Source organism: Grampus griseus (genome assembly GCF_964374135.1).
Source record: "Grampus griseus genome assembly, chromosome: 15".
In the NCBI taxonomy this organism is placed as follows: domain Eukaryota; kingdom Metazoa; phylum Chordata; class Mammalia; order Artiodactyla; family Delphinidae; genus Grampus; species Grampus griseus.
In genome coordinates, this window is record NC_139009.1 from 62,947,561 (window position 1) to 62,971,243 (window position 23,683).

A 23,683-nucleotide genomic window follows, 5' to 3' on the forward strand; every position below is an offset into this window, starting at 1 on the left:
TGGCCAGGCTTCCGTGACAACGTTTGGCAGGGGCTTGCCTTCCTCAGCCAGTCTCGGCAAGCTATCGAGCCTTCGGAACCATCCAGGGCCCCGCTCTTGGCGCTTTTTGCTCCAATCACCAGCATGGCTTTACTGGGCTTCTCTACGTTTGAAGGAAGACAACCGATCGGTTCCTTCAGCTCCAGCGGCCCAACAGACTGCAAGTGGAGAGCCGCAGGGACCAATGGGTGCCGGCAGGAGGCGGGGCCTGCCACGCGGCAGCGGTATAACTGCAGGGCCCGCGCGCGTTTGCCTCCCGGCGCTGGCCATGGCTGCAATGTGCCTCTTATCCACTTTGGCCATCCGGCTGCTCCGGCCGGCGCAGAGCTGCCGCCTCCACCATCGCCCCTTCCACCTCTCGGCAGTTCGGTAAGAGGGTCGGGGGGCTGGGTTAGCGCGGAAATCCGAGGGGAACCGAGCGCGGGGCCCGCCCGGGGACTCCCTTCATGAGCATCTCCGTCCCGGGAGGTGGTGGCCACCGAGAAGGGTGTGGCGGGGCGACGTGGCATCCCAGAGTGGCCGCAGCCTACCACCAGGGCGTTCGTTCGGCTGTGTGGGCTGAAATCGAGAGCCCGCCTTTCGGAGGAGCCGGCCTCCTGCAGGCTCCGGGCGTCGTCCTGTCTCAAGGCCAGTCCGCCGGCTGAACGGGGCCCACGGTGTGGAGCGGAGGTGCTGGCGGGCCCTGGGACTCAGCGACTTACCTGGGAGCATAAGGAGGTCACCGGCCAGGGCCTGCCGGCCGCCCTTGGCCCTGATACCAAGAGCGGGAAAGCAGAGGAGATGTTTTGGCGAGCGTGGGGAAGAGTTGTGAGTGAGCAGCCTTCAGTGAGCCTTCCCGGGACCCTAGCGGCGGTGGGGGTTAGGGCGGAGCCTTGCTCGCCGGGTACCAGCACTTCCCTCCTTCTCCCGGTCGTGGGTGTGGCTCGCGCTGCTCTACAAGCTGCCCCTTTCCCTCCTAAGGGAATAAATGTGTTGTGGTCACCAGGACTTTGACTGCAGCCCACCCGGAGTCGGTCAGTGCCAGACCGAGTAAATTGAGGTGGTAAACGCCCGGGAAGAGAAGAGGGAAAACTCTGTTTGCGTTTTCTTAGGGAGGTAATAAATATTTCCTGATTTTTTTGGACCTCAAATTCCTATTCTAAACCTAGGTTGAAGAATCTTTTTCTGGGGGGGGGGCGGTGGAGGGAGAGCTGTGATTTCGTTCCTTTAAGCTATGCACCCTCTTTCCCGTCAATCTTTAGAGGCTTTACACTGCAGAGACCTAAGCCTTGAAACAGCAGCCCCTTTATCCAGGCACTGTGCTAGGCTGTGCGAATTCAGAGATGGTAAAAGCGATTTTCTTTAGTGGAACTTCCATACTTGTCAAGAGGCAGAACACGTACATGTGGCAGAAAATGTAATTTCCAATCAGTGTAAAAATGCTATTAGAGACGTTTCCAAGGTGCTGTTGGAGCACAGAATGGGGATTAATGCGTTCTTGAAAGAAGACTTCAGAGGGGACATTTAAGGATTTTCTTAGTCTGACCCTGACCTGCCTTTCCAGCCCCATCTTTCATTACTGTCTGTTCTCTTCCCTCTTCCTCCCTTCCTGAGTTCTGGCCACATGTGCTTTCATGATTGAAGAGATTTATAAAAATACTCCAATTCCTTACCTAAAGAACTGGAACAGTTTGCTCACACTCTCCAGTAACAAATGCCCTGCTTTTGGGGCTTCCCTGGTGGTGCAGTGATTAAGAAGCTACCTGCCAATGAGGGGGACACGGGCTCAAGCCCTGGCCCGGGGGGATCCCACGTGCCGCGGAGCAACTAAGCCCGTGCGCCACAACTACTGAGCCTGCGCTCTAGAGCCTGCGAGTCACAACTACTGAGCCCACGAGCCACAACTACTGAAGCCCATGCGCCTAGAACCTGTGCTCTGCAAGAAGAGAAGCCACCGCAATGAGAAGCCCAGGCTCTGCAATGAAGAGTAGCCCCTGCTCGTCGCAACTAGAGAAAACCCGCGCGCAGCAACAAAAACCCAATGCAGCCAAAAATAAATAAACAAAATAAATAAATTTATAAAACACACACAAAAAATGCCCTCCTTTCACTTCCTTTACTGAATGAAATGTAGGTTTCCACGTCTCTGAAGGCAATAAGTACATTTGGTATTCAGGGTTCTAATGTATTGCTTTGATTACTGCTAGCTGGTAAAATTAAAACATCCTTTAAAAAATATGGGTCTAAGGGCAAGACGGGAATAAAGATGCAGACCTGCTAGAGAATGGACTTGAGGATACGGGGAGAGGGAAGGGTAAGCTGGGACAAAGTGAGAGAGTGGCATGGACATATATACACTACCAAATGTAAAATAGCTAGCTAGTGGGAAGCAGCCGCATAGCACAGGGAGATCAGCTCGGTGCTTTGTGACCACCTAGAGGGGTGGGATAGGGAGGGTGGGAGGGAGATGCAAGAGGGAAGAGATGGGGACATATGTATATGTATAACTGATTCACTTTGTTATAAAGCAGAAACTGACACTATTGTAAAGCAATTATGCTCTAATAAAGATGTTAAAATAAAATAAAATTGAACAGAAATGAAAAAAAAATATGGGTCTGCATATATTCCTTTTTATGGGGGGGGTAGTGTGAGAGTTTTCATGGTTAGAGAGATAGTACTGTAGTTTAGGCGACAATGAAGTAAAGGAAAAAATGGACTTTGGAGGCAGAAGTTTGTGTTTTAATTTTTTTTCTACTGTCCTCAGTCTCTTGTTCTGTATAACATGCTTATAATAGTCCCAAGGTAACTGAGAGTAATATATGTAAAACTCTAAGCAAAATATCTCCTGTTTCAGAGATGTTAGATCCATCCCCCTTTGTGTCTTTGTTCACTCATTACTGGTTCCATTAATTAGTAGATAACAGAACTCTTTCCACAATAAGTTGATCATGAATTATAAAATGCACCTGATATTAATTTTTCATGGAAAATTACAGTACTGTAAACTATTGAATTAGAAGGAAAGTGAAGATGCTACTGACTTGGATTTCAGTTTTTAATTTTATTTAGATAGTCCTCTTCTTTCTAGTCTGTTGATGCATAATTTTATTGGAAATTTTTCTAAAAACATCTGTGAAAGCACTTCTAAATGTGTTAGCTAATATGGTTAATAAATTTTGGATTCCCCTTGGGACTGATCTCAGTTTCCATTTCCATTTATTTTGGGGTAGCAGTAACTTTATCTGCCCATTGGCAAAAAAAAAAAACTGTTGGGAAATTAGGTAATGACTCCCTCTCAGGACTGTGTTTCACATTTGGCAGAGTTGTGGTATGCAGGCGAGGGCTAAAACACAGTTATGTTATAAAAGATACTCGTTGCTTTGTGGCTTTGTTTTGGTTCTTGTTACTCTTTGATTTCTTTCTTTCTTTCTTTTTAAGCAAATTGGCATAACATCCAGAAGTTGCCTTTGGAACTTGGAACAATGGATTCTCCCAGAACCCTGTGTCCTTAACTTTATTATATCATGCTTAGCCCAAATGTGCTGCTACCATTTTCTCTAAGTTTACTGCTTTCAAAAGGAACTTAAAAAACATTTTTTTAAATGAGCTTTTTAATGAAGTGCAATCTAAGTCCTATTCACTGATTATTTTCATAAAGCTATCCTTATGAGTGTATAAATAGATAAATATATCTATTGTATATTAAGGATGTGTGTGTGTATAAATTTAGCCAACAGAATTAGATATTAATTTTTAGTGAATATATATGCCTGGCACTTTATTTATTTATTTTCTATTTTTGGCCATGCCACGTGACACGTGGGATCTTAGTTCCCCAACCAGGGATCGAACTCCTGCCCTCTGCATTGGAAGCTCGGAGTCTTAACCACTGGACTGCCAGGGAAGTCCCCATATCCTGGCACTTTATTTGTTATTTCATTCAATATAAATGACTGTCCTAAGCACTTTTAAAGTAATCTTTCACTCTATTCTATTCCAGGGTTGGGAATCTATTTCTGGCACAGGGCAGGTATTACTATAATTCAAGAATGTTGGGCTTCCCTGGTGGCGCAGTGGTTGAGAGTCCGCCTGCCGATGCAGGGGACACGGGTTCATGCCCCGGTCCGGGAAGATCCCACGTGCCGCGGAGCGGTTGGGCCCGTGAGCCATGGCCGCTGAGCCTGCGCATCCGAAGCCTGTGCTCCGCAACGGGAGAGGTCACAACAGTGAGAGGCCCGTGTACAGAAAAAAGAAAAAAAAAAGAATGTTGCCGGGGTATTTGTATCAGCAAAGCCCTTTTATTTTATTTTATATTTTTTTAAGATTTTATTACAGTTATCTTTTTTTTTAACATCTTTATTGGAGTATAATTGCTTTACAATGGTGGGTCAGTTTCTGCTTTATAACAAAGTGAATAAGTTATACATATACATATGTCCCCATATCTCTTCCCTCTTGCATCTCCCTCCCTTCCACCCTCATGCCACCCCTCTATGTGGTCAAAAGCACCGAGCTGATCTCCCTGTGCTATGCGGCTGCTTCCCACTAGCTAGCTATTTTACGTTTGGTAGTGTACATGTGTCCATGCCACTCTCTCACTTTGTCCCAGCTTACCCTTCCCTCTCCCCGTATCCTCAAGTCTTTTCTCTAGTAGGTCTGTGTCTTTATTCCCGTCTTGCTCCTAGGTTCTTCATGACCACTTTTATTTTTTTTTAGATTCCACATATATGTGTTAGCATACGGTATCTGTTTTTCTCTTTCTGACTTACTTCACTCTGTATGACAGACTCTATGTCCATCCACCTCACTACAAATAACTCAATTTCATTTCTTTTTACGGCTGAGTAATATTTCATTGTATATATGTGCCACATCTTCTTTATCCATTCATCTGTTGATGGACACTTAGGTTGCTTCCATGTCCTGGCTATTGTAAATAGAGCTGCAATGAACATTTTGGTATGTGCCTCTTTTTGAATTATGGTTTTCTCAGGGTATATGCCCATTAGTGGAATTGCTGGGTCATATGGTAGTTCTATTTTTAGTTTTTCAAGGAACCTCCATACTGTTCTCCATAGTGGCTGTATCAATTTACATTCCCACCAACAGTGCAAGAGGGTCCCCTTTTCTCCACACCCTCTCCAGCATTTATTGTTTGTAGATTTTTTGATGATGGCCTTTCTGACTGGTGTGAGATATCTCATTGTAGTTTTGATTTGCATTTCTCTAATGATTAATGATATTGAGCATTCTTTCATGTGTTTGTTGGCAATCTATATCTTCTTTGGAGAAATGTCTATTTAGGTCTTCTGCCCATTTTTGGATTGGGTTGTTTGTTTTTTTGTTATTGAGCTGCATGAGCTGCTTGTAAATTTTGGAGATTAATTCTTTGTCAGTTGCTTCATTTGCAAATATTTTCTCCCATTCTGAGGGTTGTCTTTTTGTCTTTCTGTCTTTATGTCTTTTGTCTTGTTCCTTTGCTGTGCAAAAGCTTTTAAATTTCATTAGGTCCCATTTGTTTAGTTTTGTTTTTATTTCCATTTCTCTAGGAGGTGGGTCAAAAAGGATCTTGCTGTGATTTATGTCAGAGAGTGTTCTGCCTAGGTTTTCCTCTAAGAGTTTGATAGTGTCTGGCCTTACATTTAGGTCTTTAATACATTTTGAGTTTATTTTTGTGTATGGTGTTAGGGAGTGTTCTAATTTCATTCTTTTACATGTAGCTGTCCAGTTTTCCCAGCACCACTTATTGAAGAGGCTGTCTTTCTCCACTGTATATTCTTGCCTCCTTTATCAAAGATAAGGTGACCATATGTATGTGGGTTTATGTCTGGGCTTTCTATCCTGTTCCCTTGATCTATACTTCTGTTTTTGTGCCAGTACCATACTGTCTTGATTACTGTAGCTTTGTCGTATAGTCTGAAGTCAGGGAGCCTGATTCCTCCAGCTCCGTTTTTCCTTCTCAAGATTGCTTTGGCTATTCGGGGTGTTTTGTGTTTCCATACAAATTGTGAAATTTTTTGTTCTAGTTCTGTGAAAAATGCCAGTGGTAGTTTGGTAGGGATTGCATTGAATCTGTAGATTGCTTTGGGTAGTATAGTCATTTTCACAATGTTGATTCTTCCAATCCAAGAACATGGTATACCTCTCCATCTATTTGTATCATCTTTAATTTCTTTCATCAGTGTCTTATAATTTTCTGCATACAGGTCTTTTGTGTCCTTAGGTAGGTTTATTCCTAGATATTTTATTCTTTTTGTTGCAATGGTAAATGGGAGTGTTTTCTTAATTTCATTTTCAGATTTTTTATCATTAGTGTATAGGAATGCAAGAGATTTCTGTGCATTAATTTTGTATCGTGCTACCTTACCAAATTCATTGATTAGCTCTAGTAGTTTTCTGGTAGCATCTTTAGGATTCTCTATGTATAGTATCATGTCATCTGCAAACAGTGACAGCAGTGAAGCCCTTTTAAAGAAGTCATCCTCAACCCTAAATCTGGATTGGATTTGTAAATATTAACATGTTTTCAGTTCTTTAATATATCATGAGTATATATGAAATGCTCTTATATATTTTGTGCTCTGCTAGAATTATCATGTAAAATCGGGTAAATGCATTTGGTTTGCTATAAAATTGTGATATCTTCTTCTTCTTTTTTTTTTTTAAGTGAAAGAAGGTTTATTCAGGGAGAAACACACTCACTAGACAGAGGGTGGGCCATCTCAGAAGGCAAGAGGCACCAGGGTATGGGGTTGTCAGTTTTTATAGGGGTGGGTAATCATAGGTTGATGAGTGGAAGGAGTATTCCACCTATTTGGGGGAATGGGTGGGGATTTCCAGGAATTGAGCCACTGCCCATTTTTTTACCTCTTATTGTCGGCCTTGGAACTGTCATATGGGTGTGTCATTTAGTGCACTGATGTGTTACAATGACCATATACTGAGGCTCAAGGTTTGGTGGAAGACAACTTGTCCACCATCTTGGACCTAGCTTGTTCTAACCAATTTATGTCATGTCCTTGGGCTATGTCATTCTTTTTTTTTTTTCCTGTACGCGGGCCTCTCACTGTTGTGGCCTCTCCCGTTGCAGAGCACAGGCTCCAGATACACAGGCTCAGCGGCCATGGCTCACGGGCCAAGCCGCTCCGTGGCATGTGGGATCTTCCCGGACCGGGGCATGAACCTGTGTCCCCTAGCATCGGCAGGCAGACTCTCAACCACTGTGCCACCAGGGAAGCCCCATGTCATTCTTTAAAAGGTTGTGCCCTGCCCCCTTCCTGTCTCATTCCCCCCTCAGAGATTTTACTCCCATAATCTTATGGGAAGCAGAGGGGCAATGGTCTGTCATCTGTAGCTGCTTCAGGGCTGAGTAGGGGCATCAACCCTGCCTGTCAGGGAGTGAAAAATCTCTGGATGCCTGATCTAGGGGCCCCAGGAGCAGGACGGCTTCTTGTTTTAAGTTGACATGAGCTGGAATCATTGCATAGCCATCATCTTGATGTGGAACTGCTTCTGTAGCCTCCCTATGAATCTTCTTGAAGATGAAGCTCTTTTGGAACAGCATCAGAGTACAATAGTAACTGTCTATAAATGACAAAAGACTTAAAAGGTTAAATATCTGATTACAGTGTAATTGATAAAGAAGCTTGGTTACTGTTGTGTCATAGAACATTTTAAGATAACAACTAGAACTATAGCATTATACCAGGACATATCCAAATTTTAGAACCTTTACTTAATTTTTAGAATGTCTATATTAATAACATTCATCCATACAGTATTTTTTAAATAGTTTTATTGCTCTTGTGATAATGCTGTCTATGTAACTTAACATACTAAATAATACTAGTTAAATATTTCTCTCTGAGATGCCTCAGGGGCCCTCTAAAACACCCCAAAGTTAGTTGAAAGTCAAAAGAACTTTAATTAAAATTTGACATTTGGGAAGTTTGTCAAAAAGTTTTAAAACACTTGATCAAATAAAATCATTGGTCACTATGAGACAATACTTATTTCTTAACCGAAGTGTCAAGAGATCTCAAAAGCGAATACAGATTAAAGGCAAAGAAACTCACACAATCTGTTATCAAAAACGGCATAACAAAAAAAAAAAAAAAAAAAAAAAAAAGGCATAACTTTTCAGTATTTTTTCATTCCTCACACGTTCTTTTACTGAAAACACATATCTTACCTTCCTTATAAGTTTTTTCCTCATTGAGTTACTCCCATAACTAAATTTGCTAACAAATTTGCAATACATATAATAAGGTCTAGTAAATCTAGGTAGAACAGAAGTATTCTTTCTTTAAGTAAGTTTTTTTTTAATTATGTATTTTTTATTTATTTATTTTTGGCTGTGTTGGGTCTTCGTTGCTGCTCTCGGGCCTTCTCTAGTTGCGGTGAGTGGAGACTACTCTTCGTTGCAGTGCGCAGGCTTCTCACTGCCGTGGCTTCTCTTGTTGTGGAGCACGGGCTCTAGGCGCGCGGGCTTTGTAGTTGTGACACGCGGGCTCCGTAGTTGTGTCTCACGGGCTCTAGAGCGCAGACTCAGTAGTTGTGGCACACAGGCTTGGCTGCTCTGCAGCATGTGGGATCTTCCCAGAGCAGGGCTCAAACCCGTGTCCCCTGCATTGGCAGGCGAATTCTTAACCACTGCACCACCAGGGAAGCCCACAACAGAAGTATTATACTTAACATTGATGACTCTAAAGACATGTCTATATTAATCAAACCAACAAGCTTAAGCTACCTTCAATACCAGATATCAGTTTAGTACTGAGTATTTTACAGATAACATGAACCTGAAGTTCATTCTGGCCAGATTACTTTCTATTTCTAAGTATTTGTATAAGCACTTGATTTTCTTTAAGTCAACTAAATAGAGCTCTTTTATGAATTAATTTTTGGCAATACCATACAGCTACAGCACACACATAGATACATACAAACATACAAACAAACACAGAAGCCTCATAGTTCCCATTCCAAAATTTTAGCCAAGAGTCACGTACAGCATCAGTCTATAAAGGAGGTTGGATTAAAATTGGGTTTCTGGCAGGTGGAACAAATCAAGCTCACTTGTCTAGATGGCTAAACCCTTTTTACTAATATTTATGGAAAAGATACTTAAGATTTTTTTTTTTTTTTTTGCAGTACGTGGGCCTCTCACTGTTGTGGCCTCTCCCATTGCAGAGCATAGGCTCAGCGAGCCCGCTCCGTGGCATGTGGGATCTTCCCTGACCGGCGCACGAACCCATGTCCCCTGCATCAGCAGGCAGACTCTCAACCACTGCGCCACCAGGGAAGCCCGATACTTAAGATTTTTATTTGTCCATGACAAGTTCCAAATTATTTACCCCCTTTTTCAAAATTTGCATTTTAAAAAGATGGCAGAGATAAGGGTTCCTGGAAAAAAACAGGTAGGATATTTGCATCTCAAAGGCACAGGTAAGTTCCTCCTTTGTTTCCCCTTTGTTTAATACTTACAAGCCTCTTCAGATAAATAGGGAAGGTTTGGGGAGTGGTAAAAGGATTGTGAGTTTTGGATTTGTTTTTTGGAGCTACATCTCTGGTCCTGTAAAGACTACATTTGTAAAATTAGGACAGGTGTTTTTTTTTTTAAAGAATTGGGCGGCTACCTCAATGATATTGAAGGACTGCTATACATTTACCTATGTTGAGGTATGTTTTACTTTCCTCATTTAGCTTAGGGGAGAAGTCCTTCTGCCAAATTTCTATCAGGTATGGTTAGCTTAGTCAGACCAGTGGCCTCCCATTTTGGTACTCTATTTACAAACACTTTTGGTCATCCTCCCTGGGTTTAAGAAATTTTTAAATTATGGCCCTCAGTCAGGCCTTTGATCTGAGGCGGCTTGCCTACGGCCTCACGTGATCGCATTTTTAAAGGTAGCTGGACAATTTCTAGCCCACGTTTTTTTCTTTTTTTTTGGTCCATTCCATTCCTACCATGTAAGCACCCTCAGCTTGAATTTTATAAGCACACAGAGTGGAGGCATTCATGGCATTTCAGTGTCTGGATCTGTCCAGTCAAAGGCAAAGAGATACTGGGGTGCAGGGGAATGCAGAAGAAAGCAACCTTTAGTTCTAGAACTATGAACTAGTTTAACAGCCCATAGTTTAAAAGCTTAGATGGAGTGGAATGGAGATCTCCTCTCGCTGGGACTGAGGTAGATTCCTCTGACCAAGAGCAATTGTTTTTCTTGGTGGGTGCTATCTCTGTGAGGATCTCCAGCTTGGATTATTGTCGGGAATTTAGTGAGCAAGTCCCTTGCCAACAAGGGGAGGGAGCACTCAGGCATGAGCAGAAACTGCTGTGCAAAGGTAAAATTTCCTAGCAAGCAGTTGAGGGGAGGAGTGAATCACTGGTTTGGGGCTTTCCATCAATCCCTGTTATTATACAGCTTGTGGAGGACAAGGGTCCAGGGAAATCAGTCACCACAGAGTAGGCGGCCCAGGTATCTAATAAGAAAATAACTTTCCTACCTTCCATGTCAAAGGTTACCCGAGGCTTCTCCGGAGAAATGACCAGGTGTCCTTTGGGAGCCAGGGAGGGTCCCAGGCCCCATCAGTCTTCGATCCTCTTGGCCATCATTGCTTTGGGAGCTCCGAGTCCCCTTCGGGACTGGGAGCAGTTCTGCTTCCAGTGACCCTCTCATTCACACTTAAAACAGATGCTTTTTGGCAAGATAGTGACTCTGATCCAGCATTCCTGGATCCCGTCATCACCATGGGTCTTCGCAAGGAATGGTAACCCTGAGGTGGTGCAGTGGTTAGGGCTGCTGCCAATTGCTCTGCTTTTTGCTGTTGTCCCTGAATCCTTTTTGCCTCTCTATTGTTAAATACTCCAAAGGCCAAATCCATGAGCTGATTTATGGGGGTCTGGTGTCTCCAGCTCCTCGGATGCGGCATCAGGGGTAAATGGTCTGGAAGACTGTCCCCCCTCACAATTGGGGGAGATAGGAGTTCACGGTAGACCTCTCGGGGAGGTGGACTCATAAAGAGATCATCTAAAACATTTGGCTCCTGTGAAGAAGGCACTTTGAAAGGGGTGTGAGCCAGGTACACCCGGCAGTTCTTTAGACCTGGATTATGGAATAGAGTCATGAACATTTGGATGTATGGGACTTCCCCCCATTTACCTTTCCTTTTACAAAATAGGTCCAGTTGCAAGGTGGTATTGTAATTCAATGACCCAATTTTTTTTGGCCAGATCACTTCGTCCCCTAGTTTGTACTGGGACCATACAGTATTGCAAAAGAAAATTAATTTTTTTCTTAAACCGTCCTGTCTAAATTTTCCCCAGTTAGTTAATATGCATCTGTAGCAGGGAGAGCCAAATCAGACTACATGTTGGATCTGTTTCATTTACTTTATCTTTTTATTTATTTATTTGATGTTTATTTTTACTTTTATTTTTGGCTGCATTGGGTCTTTGTTGCTGCGTATGGGCTTTATCTAGTTGCGGCGAGCAGGGGCTAGAGCAGGGGCTACTCATCGTTGCAGTGCGTGGGCTTCTCATTGCAGTGGCTTCTCTTGTTGCATAGCAAGGGCTCTAGGCGCGCGGGCTCAGTAGTTGTGGCTCAGGGCTCTAGAGCGCAGGCTCAGCAGTTGTGGTGCACTGGCTTAGTTGCTCTGCGGCATGTGGGATCTTCCCGGACCAGGGCTCAAACCCATGTCCCCTGCATTGGCAGGCAGATTCTTAACCACTGTGCCACCAGGGAAGTCCTGTTTCTTTTACTTTAACCTTTGCTTTCTGCTGCTTTTTTCACTAAAAGGATACTGTCTATACATAATGGCCTGCCTTGGGGAACCCTGCCCCTCTGCCTGAATGTTAAACCAAAGTGCCTTTGTTCAGGGAAACATCCAGACCCTGTTCCACTTGTGGATGGCTACAAGAAAGAAGAAATTAACACGTCCCCTCCCCGAGACTGGCCATTCCAGGTGATATTTGCAGAACTTATGGCCTTTTTACTTTATTTCCTCATCTCCTTCCCTTCTCTGTGCTATAAAAGAAACTGGCATCCAAACCACGGTAAGATGGTTATTTTGAGACTTTAGTCTGCCATCTTCTTGGTTTGCCGGCTTTCCGAATAAAGTCGTATTCCTTGTCTCAATACCTCATCTCCCATCTTTTGGCCTGTCGTGCAGCGGGCAGGGCGAGCTTGGACTCGGTAACACATCCTAGCAGCGAGTCCTTCGCGATGCTTGTAGTTGCCCCCATTTTTTTATTGGGATGTCCTGATAAGATGGGAGTCTGATGGATACCGGCCAGGTGGTAGTTATTTGTCCTGACATTCTCCTAGTGTCAACAGTGGGGTCCCTGTGAGCACCCGAAATCTGCCTGGTTGGTGAGCCTGAGTAGGCCCTTTGGATTAGTCAAGGAAAGGAACAAAAGCCAGTGGGAGAAAAAGCAACCAGAGTCCCAGGGCCTAAATCCTTCAGAGAGGGAGGGAGGAGACCTAGGCCCTGAGCCAACTAAATGGATTAACTTTATCAATTAAACAAAAGAAAAACAAATAGAAGGGTAGGGCTGAAGGGCCACAAGGCAGTGATAACAATACAAGGTAACAGCTCCCCTCAGGATATGGTCCTTTTGATGTTGAGGAGGGCTTACCTCTCCACAGAAGTAAAGGAGGCAACACCCAACGTGCTGGCAAAGCCAGCTGGGAGGCTCAAGGATCAGTAGACAGTCCAAGAAGTCAGGAGAGAAGGAGGATAATAAGAGAAATCCAGGACAGGAGGGAAGGTGTACAGCCATGATGCTTCCTAAGAGAGATTTGTAAGCCTGCTGAGAAAGGTGCTCACCCACTACCTCCGCTGAGGGGTTGATAAAGTCTGCCTGGGACCCCCACAAGAGAAGTGCTTATGCACACTTCTGCTCAGGGGTGTCTGTGTGATATCTTCTCAATACTTCAAAAGATGCAAATACAAATTAATGTTTAATATAAGGTTTAGATATAAAATTACTGCATTATATCTAAGACATTGAGATTTGGTTTAAAGTAGATATTTAATCACAGTGCAACTGAAAAGCAGGCATTGAAGGCTTAGACCATTAAAGCTTTAAAGTTTTTAATTAACAGTGGCCTTGAGAATTAATTATATCTGACCATACAAGATATCCAGTACCTTGATGTTATCCCTGAGAATTAAATATGTGCTATAAGGGGAAATAGATTGTTTCAGTGTTTCAAACAATTGTATTCTTCATTGGTGTTGAGGTTGGAGCATTCCTTATGACACTGGGGACAAAGATCTAACGGGAAAGTCTTGTTTTCAGTGAGGTGTTTTTTCTTTTTCTTTTTTTTTAGATTTAATTAATTAATTAATTTTTGGCTGCTTTGGGTCTTCGTTGCTGCACATGGGCTTTCTCTCTAGTTGCTGTGCGTGGGCTTCTTATTGCAGTGGCTTCTCTTGCTGCGGAGCACGGGCTCTAGGCGCGCGGGCTTCAGTACTTGTGGCTTGCGGGCTCTAGAGCGCAGGGTCAGTAGTTGTGGCGCATGGGCTTAGTTGCTCCGTGGCATGTAGGATCTTCCTGGATCAGGGCTAGAACCCGTGTCCCCTGCACTGGCAGGCAGATTCTTAACCACTGCACCACCAGGGAAGTCCCCAGCGTGTTTTTTCTTAAGGAATAGATGCTTGTCCTACTTTAAATAATGGGAACTTTAAGCATATATGTGGAAATAAGAAAACGAGGAATCTTACATGTTGGAACCCAGGAAGAGCTGTTCTTATTGTTCTTACTAATTCTTATTGGGGAGAGATAGGCTTTCAGAGATTTGAATATGTTTTTGGGAACTGAAGGTTCTTCTAGGTCTGAGTTTTCTCATTGTCTCACCCCCAACAAGCAGTTTCTCATCCCTGTGGTTCTAGCGTGTGAATGTAGTTCAGAGAGGAGCGTTTACTGGTCCAGTTCACTACCACCGCTCCCGGTGAATAAACTTTTGCACCAGCCAGACCACTGGCCAGCCTAGAAATTGTTATTCTTGGCGTCAGATACTTACTCCTGGTGTGTCAGCTGTGGATGGGGCACTGGGGTCTCGGGGTAGAGCACACTGCCACCTATGAGATGGAATCGCCTTAGTCCCCCTTCCAATCCCTGTTCTTCATCAGGAAAGTCTTTTCCAGGAGTGGTTGTAGGGAGTGGTAGGTATTTGAGGTTTGTCTAGCATATTGCTTATTGGTTTAACTGCATAGCATAATTTATATATTTAAACGCACGTATAAATTAAAAGCCAATTCACTAACTGGGAATGTAGGACGTACATGACATCCCTAGTACTTATTCGTCTTATAACTAGAAGTTTGTACAGTCATCCCTCAGTATCTGAAGGGGTTTAGTTCCAGGAACCCCCAGGATACCAAAATTCCCAGATGGTCAAGTCCCTTATATAAAATGGCATAGTATTTGTATATAACCTCTCCTCCCAATATACTTTAAATCATCTCTAGGTTATTTATACCTAATACCATGTAAATGCTGTGTTAATAGTGTAAATACAATGTAAATAGTTGCCAGGTGCAGGGCAAATTCAAGTTTTGCTTTTTGGAACTTTTTGGAATTTTTTTTGCCAATATTTTCGACCCATGGTTGATGAATTCTCAAATGCAGAACCTGCAGATAGGAGGGCCCACCATGCCTTTTGACCACCTTCCAATTCCCCCTCCCCCACCTCCTGAAGTTTTGGGTATTTAATAACACTTTTGTAGCCTGACCTTTACTCTTTACAAGGATTCAAGCTATTTGTTTTTGTGATTCTATCGCCTTCTGCAGAAATGAAGCTGTTGTCATTTCGGGAAGGAAACTTGCTGAGCAGATCAAGCAGGAAGTGCGGCAGGAGGTGGAAGAGTGGGTGGCGTCAGGCCACAGACGGCCGCACCTGAGTGTCGTCCTGGTTGGTGAGAATCCTGCAAGTCACTCCTATGTCCTCAACAAAACCAGAGCAGCTGCCGATGTGGGTATGTGTCACTCTCAGACCCCGACTGCTGTTACATTGAGACTTATCTGAGGCAAACTCTACTGCACTTTATGATTCCTTTTTCCGATTAGAAAACCCAGGCAGAGGAGGCTAATGTGATTGAACTGTATCCAAATATTTGTCATAAAGAAATCAGGCTGTCTATTGGGGAGGCTTATAGACTAGGACAGCAGGAGTATGGTTGGTATTCTTGGTGTCTTCTGGAATGTAATCTAAATTCTGTTCTAGTCTAACATTTGATAGGTGACCTTGAACACAGTTTACATCTGCTTTCCTTGAGCAATAATGAGTCTGAATGAGGTGTTTGAGCATTTGGTTGAGGAGACCTCAATGATGTGGCGTAGAACACAGTCATGGATTTGAAGGAAATGACTCTGACTTCTTTGAAACAGCCTTTGATTTCTCCACCAGTTGGTTCCAAAGCCAATTAAATCAGCAGTTTAGAAGTGGTTGGAGATTTGAGTGCAGAAGGCACAGGTCTGAGTGATGGGAGGTTTGTGTTCTAGATCTCGCTATACTGCAGACTCTGTGTGGCCGCAGACCAGAGGTGGGTAGGCTCAGCTGTGCCGTTGCCGGCTTATCTGTGGGTCAGTGGTGAGAACTGTGTGCCTGCCCTTCTGAAGGGCTGTAAAACCACTGGCGTGTCTGGCCAGTGTTACTGGACTGTGAGCCCTTGGTATACTCTGTTCTTTATCACTGAGGAATGAAGCCTCCTGCCCTTTTCATTGAAAGACCTTTAGAACCTCTAGAAAATAGTAAGCCATGGCTTTCTAAGACATTGGGATGGGAGGTAGTGTGATACAGTGGAAAGAACATGGACTTTGGAACTGGAAAGATTGTCACCAGCCAGCTTGTGTTTCAATTTCACTGAGCCTTGTCTATAAAATGAGGTTGATGAGGATTGTGTAGTATGATATATAGACAGTATCAAGCTAGGGGGAAGGGTAAGCTGGGACAAAGCGAGAGAGTGGCATGGACATATATACACTACCAAACGTAAAACCGATAGCTAGTGGGAAGCAGCCGCATAACACAGGGAGATCAGCTAGGTGGTTTGTGACCACCTAGAGGGGTGGGATAGGGAGGGTGGGAGGGAGGGAGACGCAAGAGGGAAGAGATATGGGGATATATGTATATGTATAGCTGATTCACTTTGTTATAAAGCAGAAACTAACACACCATTGTAAAGCAATTATACTCCAATAAAGATGTTAAAAAAGAAAAGAAAAGAAATTATCAAGCTAGTATTCTTTAGTGTTTGTATTTGGGAAGTTACTTAAGTTTACTTGTGAGCCGATTCAAGCTTTCCAGCTACCAGGGTGGGTGTGATGATAAAAAGCCTCGCTGGTAGCATGGCAGACAACGTAGCATTGTCTCAATAAATGCGTCTTTTTTTCTTACCTTGAAATTTTCTTATAGGAATCAACAGTGAGACAATTGTGAAACCAGCTTCAATTTCAGAGGAAGAACTGTTGAATTTAATCAATAAACTAAATAATGATGATAACGTAGATGGCCTCCTTGTTCAGCTGCCTCTTCCAGGTGAGATTTGGACACCACCATGTAAAATGATTTCTGGGGATTTCCCTGGTGGTCCAGGGAGTAAGGCTCTGTGCTCCCAATGCAGGGGACCTGGGTTCGATCCCTGGTCAGGGAACTAGATCCCGCATGCTGCAACAAAGATCCCGCATGCCGCAACAAAGATCCCGCATGCTGCAACTAAAGATCGCGCATGCTGCAAGGAAGATCCCGCATGCTGCAACTAAGACGCGGTGCAGCCAAATAAATAAATATTTTAAATGATATCTGAGGAATGGAGAGTCTTGTTTACTTTATACAACTGGTCCCTTGTGTGGATTTGATATAAAGTGGAGGTAAACTCAAGAGAGAGAGTATGTTATTAGATATGGGACAGACCTACTCAGAATACCAATTACTCCTTGATTTGGTATTGAGGTCTTAAAGCAAAGGACCGTGGAAGGAAGCAGTTGTACAACAGGACACTGGCTTTGATCTTGGCATTTGGCTTTGCTCGATGTGTGTTCCTTATATGCAGATGAAGAAATAAGTCATGGGGGCGAGCTGTAAAAGCGGAATAGGTTTTTGTGGCAAACCAGGTAAGCTGGAGTCAAGCAGTGCTAACTACGTAACAGTGACTTAAGACCACCGCTCTGATTTCTTTTTCAGAGCACATTGATGAGAGAAAGATCTGCAATGCTGTTTCTCCAGACAAAGATGTTGATGGCTTTCATGTAATTAACGTAGGGCGAATGTGTTTGGACCAGAATTCCATGTTACCAGCTACTCCATGGGGTGTGTGGGAAATAATTAAGCGAACTGGTAGGTATATCCGTCTCAGTATTATCAAGGCAGTACTTACAAATGGTAAAACTTCATGCAAAGAGTGGAAACTCCCACCCCACAGCCTCTAGTCCTGCTCCCCAGAGCCTAACTCCTTTAGCAGTTGCCTACAACTGTTTTTGCTGTTTAATCCAGAAACTTCTGAGGGAAACTTAAGCTTTAATAGTGGTGACTGTGCACACTCATAACATTTTGCAGCTTATAAAATGTTTCCTTTTAGCTTTTGCTCTGTGTAGCGAGTGACAGTCCAGTTGACTGATGAGGCAATAAGCTTAGTGAATTCCTTCATTATCACAATTAGAGTCACATCCTAGGCCATCAGCCTTCCTTTTCCTTAGGTGCTCTTTCTAAGATAATTAGGCACTATCTTAAATGCAAATTATTTATTTTTCATAGGTATTCCAACCCTGGGGAAGAACGTGCTTGTGGCTGGAAGGTCAAAAAACGTTGGAATGCCCATTGCAGTGCTGCTGCACACGGATGGGGCGCACGAACGTCCCGGAGGTAAGGGTTTTACTCCCAGGGATGAGTCCTCTTCTCCCTTACGAGAGACAAGAAACGCTTGAGAGATTGCCCTGTGGATGTTTGGAAGTGTTAACTTTGTTAAACTTTGTTTTTGTTGTAATTTTGTTAATAGGTGCTTGGGGAGTAATCTTTGTAGGAGAAGCTGTATTCAGTGTCACTTGAAAGTTCATTTATATTCACTAGTATGGAACTAGTTCAGAGATAGATATGCCTCAGAAATTTGAGTTTTGAGTATAAGCATGGTTGTAGACAATTAGAATTTCCAGTTATGGCTTTGATAGTTGGAGCTAAGATGTAGAACTTATTCAAAGTTAGTGTCCTGTTCTGTGCCATTTGGTAGAAAAAAAATCTTAGACCAATGCAAAGGATTGAATTGATATTACTGTAATGTGTCATCATTGTGTCAAGTTCTATTTGAGAAAAAGCTTCAAATCAGAGTTAATGTGATTATCATAATATGACTATACATGATTATATCAGAAATAATGTCAAAACTAAATATTTCCAGGTATCTTTCAGCACACGTTTAAGAAAAATCCTTGAGTAATCCTAGTGATATTTTGTTTAGAAAGACTGTTAAATAGGATAAGGAATAAATCTAAAGATGTATGACTCCAAAGGGTGGAGCTAGAACTAACAGGTAAAAGTTACAAGAAATTGAGTATTTGGTTTTTTGTTTGTTTGTTTGGGTTTTTTTTGCGGTACGCGGGCCTCTCACTGCTGTGGCCTCTCCCGTTGCGGAGCACAGGCTCTGGACGCGGAGGCTCAGCGGCCATGGCTCACGGGCCCAGCCGCCCTGCGGCATGTGGGATCTTCCCGGACCGAAGGCACGAACCCGTGTCCCCTGCATCGGCAGGCGGACTCTCAACCACTGCGCCACCAGGGAAGCCCTGAGTATTTGTTTCTTTTAAAAAAGGACAAGTGGCTGCCCAGAAAGTACGGCACAGGAACTGTCAATTATTTTTTCAGAGATGTTGAATTTCTGGCATGTTTTGCCTAGTTGAGATCTCATCCAATCCCAGCTTTGATTCGGAAATATTTTTTAACTCATAGGTGATGCCACTGTCACAATATCTCATCGATATACTCCCAAGGAGCAGCTGAAGAAACATACGGCTCTTGCAGATATTGTGGTCTCTGCTGCAGGTAAGAGCACCAGGGAAGGGGCGGGAGCACGTCTCCTCAGAGGGTGAAGATGGGACTCTCATCTTCGAATTTGCCTGCTGCACTGCCATTCCATTCATTATTCCCCTAGGATTGATAATGTGAGCTGCTTACAAACATTGAGGAGAGAGTCGTGGTTGGAATACTGATTTTTGGCATTCCATTATAGATTTGATGGATGAATGTTTTTTCTACAGCCTGTTTACTATATGAAGTTTAAATGTTTCCTTTGTTAATAGTTGTTATAGGTTTTTGTAAAACAAGCTAATTCGTTCTTCCAGGTCTCTTGAAATTGAAAGTAGATAAGAATCTTATCTAAGAATCTTCTAAACCGATCATTCCTATCTCCATCTCTAGGCATTCCAAATCTGATCACAGCAGATATGATTAAGGAAGGAGCAGCTGTCATTGATGTGGGAATAAACAGAATTCAAGATCCCATAACTGCTAAACCCAAGTTGGTTGGAGATGTGGATTTTGAAGGTAAATGGTATAATTTTTTTTAAATATAAAAGTCAATAAATACTATCGTTATTGGACATTTAGGGCAGACTATTTTAACTTTTAAAGTTATGTTACCTTGGTAATACCATTTAAAATGCTTTCCATGAGATGTGGATTTTGAAGGTAAATGGTATAATTTTTTAAAAATATAAAAGTCAATAAATACTATCGTTATTGGACACTTAGGGCAGCCTATTTTAACTTTTAAAGGTATGTTACCTTGGTAATACCATTTAAAATGTTTTCCATGAGAATTAATTAAGAAAAATCTTTTTAACAATTACAGTCATTCTAGAATTATTTTAGGTGTTTGTATCATCAAATTATGGAGAACAGATAAAGAGTTTTCAGAGAATTGTTTTGTTTTTTTCTGCTTAGGTCTATTTTATAATTAAAACAACTTCAAAACTTTTAACAAGTCTGAAAATTTAATGAAGTGATATTCCTAAACTATTGAGTCTCCTAAAAAGTGTTACAGATTTCTCATTTTCATACTGGGAGGAGAGATCACAGACCTGACATGTTAAAAGTATGGGACAGAGCCAAATTGCTAAAATTTTGGAATTTGCTAGTAGATTTCTCCTTTCAGTTCTGATTTTATCTGAATTTTATGCCAATAATCCTATTTCTAGCTTTCTGTTTCTTCTAAAGCAGTCAGACCCAAGCCTAGGTATCTAAGTATTTTTCCCTTTAGATTGGAGTAAAAAAATCTTACTTTTTACTTTCCAGAAAATTACTTTGCTTGATGCTTTGGGCAAACAGTATAGTTAAATAAATAGGATAAAATTAAGAAAATATTGTAGGCAGGTATTAATTGAAGTAATGCTTATTATTATTATAGTTACACTTCCCATACAGTTAACCTACTGAGATGTTTCTTTTTAAGTTGATTTAATATGGAGGAAAAGTATGGCTGGTAAATTATAGGTTATTTAGATATATTCACTGAACAACTCTGCTTATTATATGTGTGTTATTGATTTATTTATTTTTGGCCGCTCCACACAGAATGCGGGATCTTAGTTCCCCCACCAGGGATCGAACCCGCGTCCCCTGCAGTGGAAGAGCAGAGTCCTAACCACTGAGCTGCCCGGGAAGTCCCTATATGTGTGTTATTTTATATTAGTATGTTCAAAAGCCTTTACTCTTGAGTAATGTAGCTGTGATTTTTTAAATGAGTTTGAGGCTTATGAAGATGCTTATGTATTTTATTGCTTTTTCTTTGAATGCTTCTTCCATGATAAAGTACATACAGTTCCTTTGCCATAATTAAAGCAGTCTGCCTGTCTTATTTCTATGTAGGAGTCAGGAAGAAAGCCGGTTACATCACTCCAGTCCCTGGGGGTGTTGGTCCCATGACAGTGGCAATGCTAATGAAGAATACCATTATTGCTGCAAAAAAAGTGCTGAGGCTTGAAGAGCGGGAAGTACTGAAGTCTAAGGAGCTTGGAGTAGCAAGTAATTAACTATTGCGTCTTCTGTGTCATGAACAGCACTCCAAGCTAGTTCACGAGGAAAACCAGGCCAATAGAAATGCAATATTTATTCTACTTAAATGGTTTAAAACAATGCTTTCTATTTATTTGTAAGCTTAAATGGGTGGGTGTTTGCACACATAGCCCTGCAGTTACCCACCAGGGAACATGCCACTATCGTGCTGGGTCATGGGATCCAGCCAAGAGAAGCCATTAACCTACTGATTAACAGGGGGACCCTGTCACACTGAGAATGGCTGCCTAACTTTGTCAACCACTTCGGTTAAAATTTGTCTTTATTAGGAGGACAGCTATGCTTACCACCATACCACCAACGCTGCACAAATTTGTCTTTTCTACGATTGCATTTCCCAAGTGCTATTCCAATAATGAGTTGATGCTCACTTTAGGTTCCAAACCTTTTGAGTTCAACTGGTCAAACCAAAGGAAAAATGTTGCAAGAGAAAATTAGGGAAAAGGTAAAAAAGAAAGAAATGATGGTAGTTGAGTAGAAAAAAAATTACCCTAATTTAATATATGTATTGATTGATAACCAGAAGAAAAACTACATGTTAATAGTCTCCTAAGCTGTCATTTTGTAGCTTAGTCATTGGGAAAATGTTTGGGGTTGTTTCATTTGCTATTAGCTCTCGTTTTATGTTCGTTACCATCCCTGAGGTTTCCCCATTTTAGTTTTCTAGGATTGAAAGGCTTATTTTATAAATTATTCATGTGTGTTGTCATATTTGACTTTCCTACATCCTTAAACTTCACTGTCAAATTTTTATACTGTTGGGGGTGTCTGTATGGTTTCTTTAGTGTATCTTGAAACCTGTATTTGGAAAACATAACTTGGGCTTAATGATCATTCGGGCAGCTTGTATAAGTGTGCAACTTACTTTTCCACCAAAGAACTGTCAACAGCTGCCGGCTTTTCTCTGATGCACCTGTTGGCTTTTCTTGATTGATTTTTGAGAACTTGAGTTAATACTGAATTTAATCAGACTTTCTGATTAAAGGACTTTTTCCCTTCATTTTGTTTTTTTAAATAAAACACTTCTGACTGGTATAGAATGAGTTTCTGAAATACTGTATCTTTCTGCTACTATCTTGTTGTGACCTAATTTTTCTCATTGGATGTAATCAACCTAAATATTCCTATATTTGGTAATACCCAATCCAATGCCTTAAACAAATTGGTTTAAAGAGCTGTGGAGAAATCAGCCTAGTCCTTTTAATCTTACATCCCCAAAGGTTGTGCCAAGCCAGGAGTTTAATGTGTAAGATTCATTTAAGTGGTTAGTCTTGTTCTGATTATTTTCTAAACCATATGTTCAATTTACACAGGACTTCTTGATGTACTTTGCCAAGCCCCCCCGCCATATATATAAATTTTTTTCATGTGTCTGTGTGTGTGTGTTTAAAGCATTAGTTTGATTGCACAGATTGAAAGGTATTTGCTGTGGCACATTTGCAGCGAGGATAGGTCCAGTGTATTCTGCTCAAGGGCTAGGTATTTGGCTTTCATGCAGGCAGAAACAACTCCTGTTCCAGGCAGCTTGAGGCAGAGAGGAAGGAGAGCAATGCAGAGCTGACCTTCTCCCCCTCCTTGTTCATGTGCCGCCTTTATGCTTTTTCTTATACATTTATTTATTTTATTTGTTTTGGGCTGTAGTGGGTCTTCGTTGCTGCGCACGCTTTCTCTAGTTGTGGTGAGTGGGGGCTACTCTTCATTGCAGTGCGTGGGCTTCTCATTGCGGTGGCTTCTCTTGTTGTGGAGCACGGGCTCTAGAGCACAGGCTCAGTAGTTGTGGCACACGGGCTTAGTTGCTCCGCAGCATGTGGGATCGTCCCTGACCAGGTATCGAACCCATGTCCCCTGCATTGGCAGGTGGACTCTCAACTACTGCGCCACCAGGGAAGCCCGTCGCCTTTACGCTTTTGATAGTTTTCTGGAGATGAAGAGGGGTGATAGTTGCTAGAGATATTTTTGCAAGTGAGGTGTAGTTCCTGTACATCAGCCATGCGTGCTGACTCACCCAAATTATTAAACATGGAGCAAAACGAGCAGACAGGATTAAGTTTTATTGAACTGTAGTTACAAGTTATTGTTACTGCATGGAGAAGTACCAATATGTCAACCTATTAAAAGCTATGGAAATTAAAATGTTCATGTGTATGTGTTTGTGTGTGTGTGTGTGTGTGTGTGTGCGCGTGTGCGTGTGCGTACAAAATGCAAATGACAGGCAATGTGAAAATTACGGTGATCAGTTTACAACAACAAAAAATTAACATTCTAGTTTTCCAGCTTGTTTGATTAATCAAGCACATTTACTCCTGAATCCACAACATTTCTACAATTCAATTTGGACAAAATGCTATTGGAAATCAGCCAGTTTTTAAAACTGAAATGTTAAGGGTAGATTGTTAGCTCTCCCAAAATTGGTGCAGATGAAGACAAAGAATTTATACTTAAGCTCAGGCAATGGTTCTGGATTAGTGAGCAGCTAATTAATTCTGCTGCTCTCAGTAGAAGTGGTGGAGGTTTAGAGCTTTACCTCATGGCAGTATCCTTGGAAGGGCGTTCTGAGATTTAATTTAATAAACACTGAGAGCTTTCTATGGACCAGGCAC

At 42.3% G+C, this 23,683-nt stretch overlaps 1 protein-coding gene across 2 annotated transcripts; it reads left to right on the forward strand.

Annotated features, from left to right (window-relative positions):
• Positions 1-307: 307 nt before the first annotated feature.
• Positions 308-23,200, forward strand: MTHFD2 (methylenetetrahydrofolate dehydrogenase (NADP+ dependent) 2, methenyltetrahydrofolate cyclohydrolase; the record flags this gene model as incomplete). Of its 2 annotated transcripts, none has more annotated exons than XM_082672336.1 (8): positions 308-408; positions 14,816-15,000; positions 16,440-16,562; positions 17,208-17,360; positions 17,778-17,885; positions 18,960-19,052; positions 19,428-19,553; positions 20,877-23,200. In XM_082672336.1, the coding sequence occupies 8 exons, from the start codon at positions 308-310 to the stop codon at positions 21,038-21,040; spliced, it is 1,053 nt and encodes a 350-aa protein (XP_082528462.1). In that variant the 3' UTR covers positions 21,041-23,200. The 2 variants fall into 2 exon arrangements, with proteins under 2 accessions (XP_082528462.1, XP_082528463.1); XM_082672337.1 differs by lacking the exon at positions 20,877-23,200 and adding an exon at positions 20,583-20,793.
• Between the last annotated feature and the right edge of the window lie 483 nt (positions 23,201-23,683).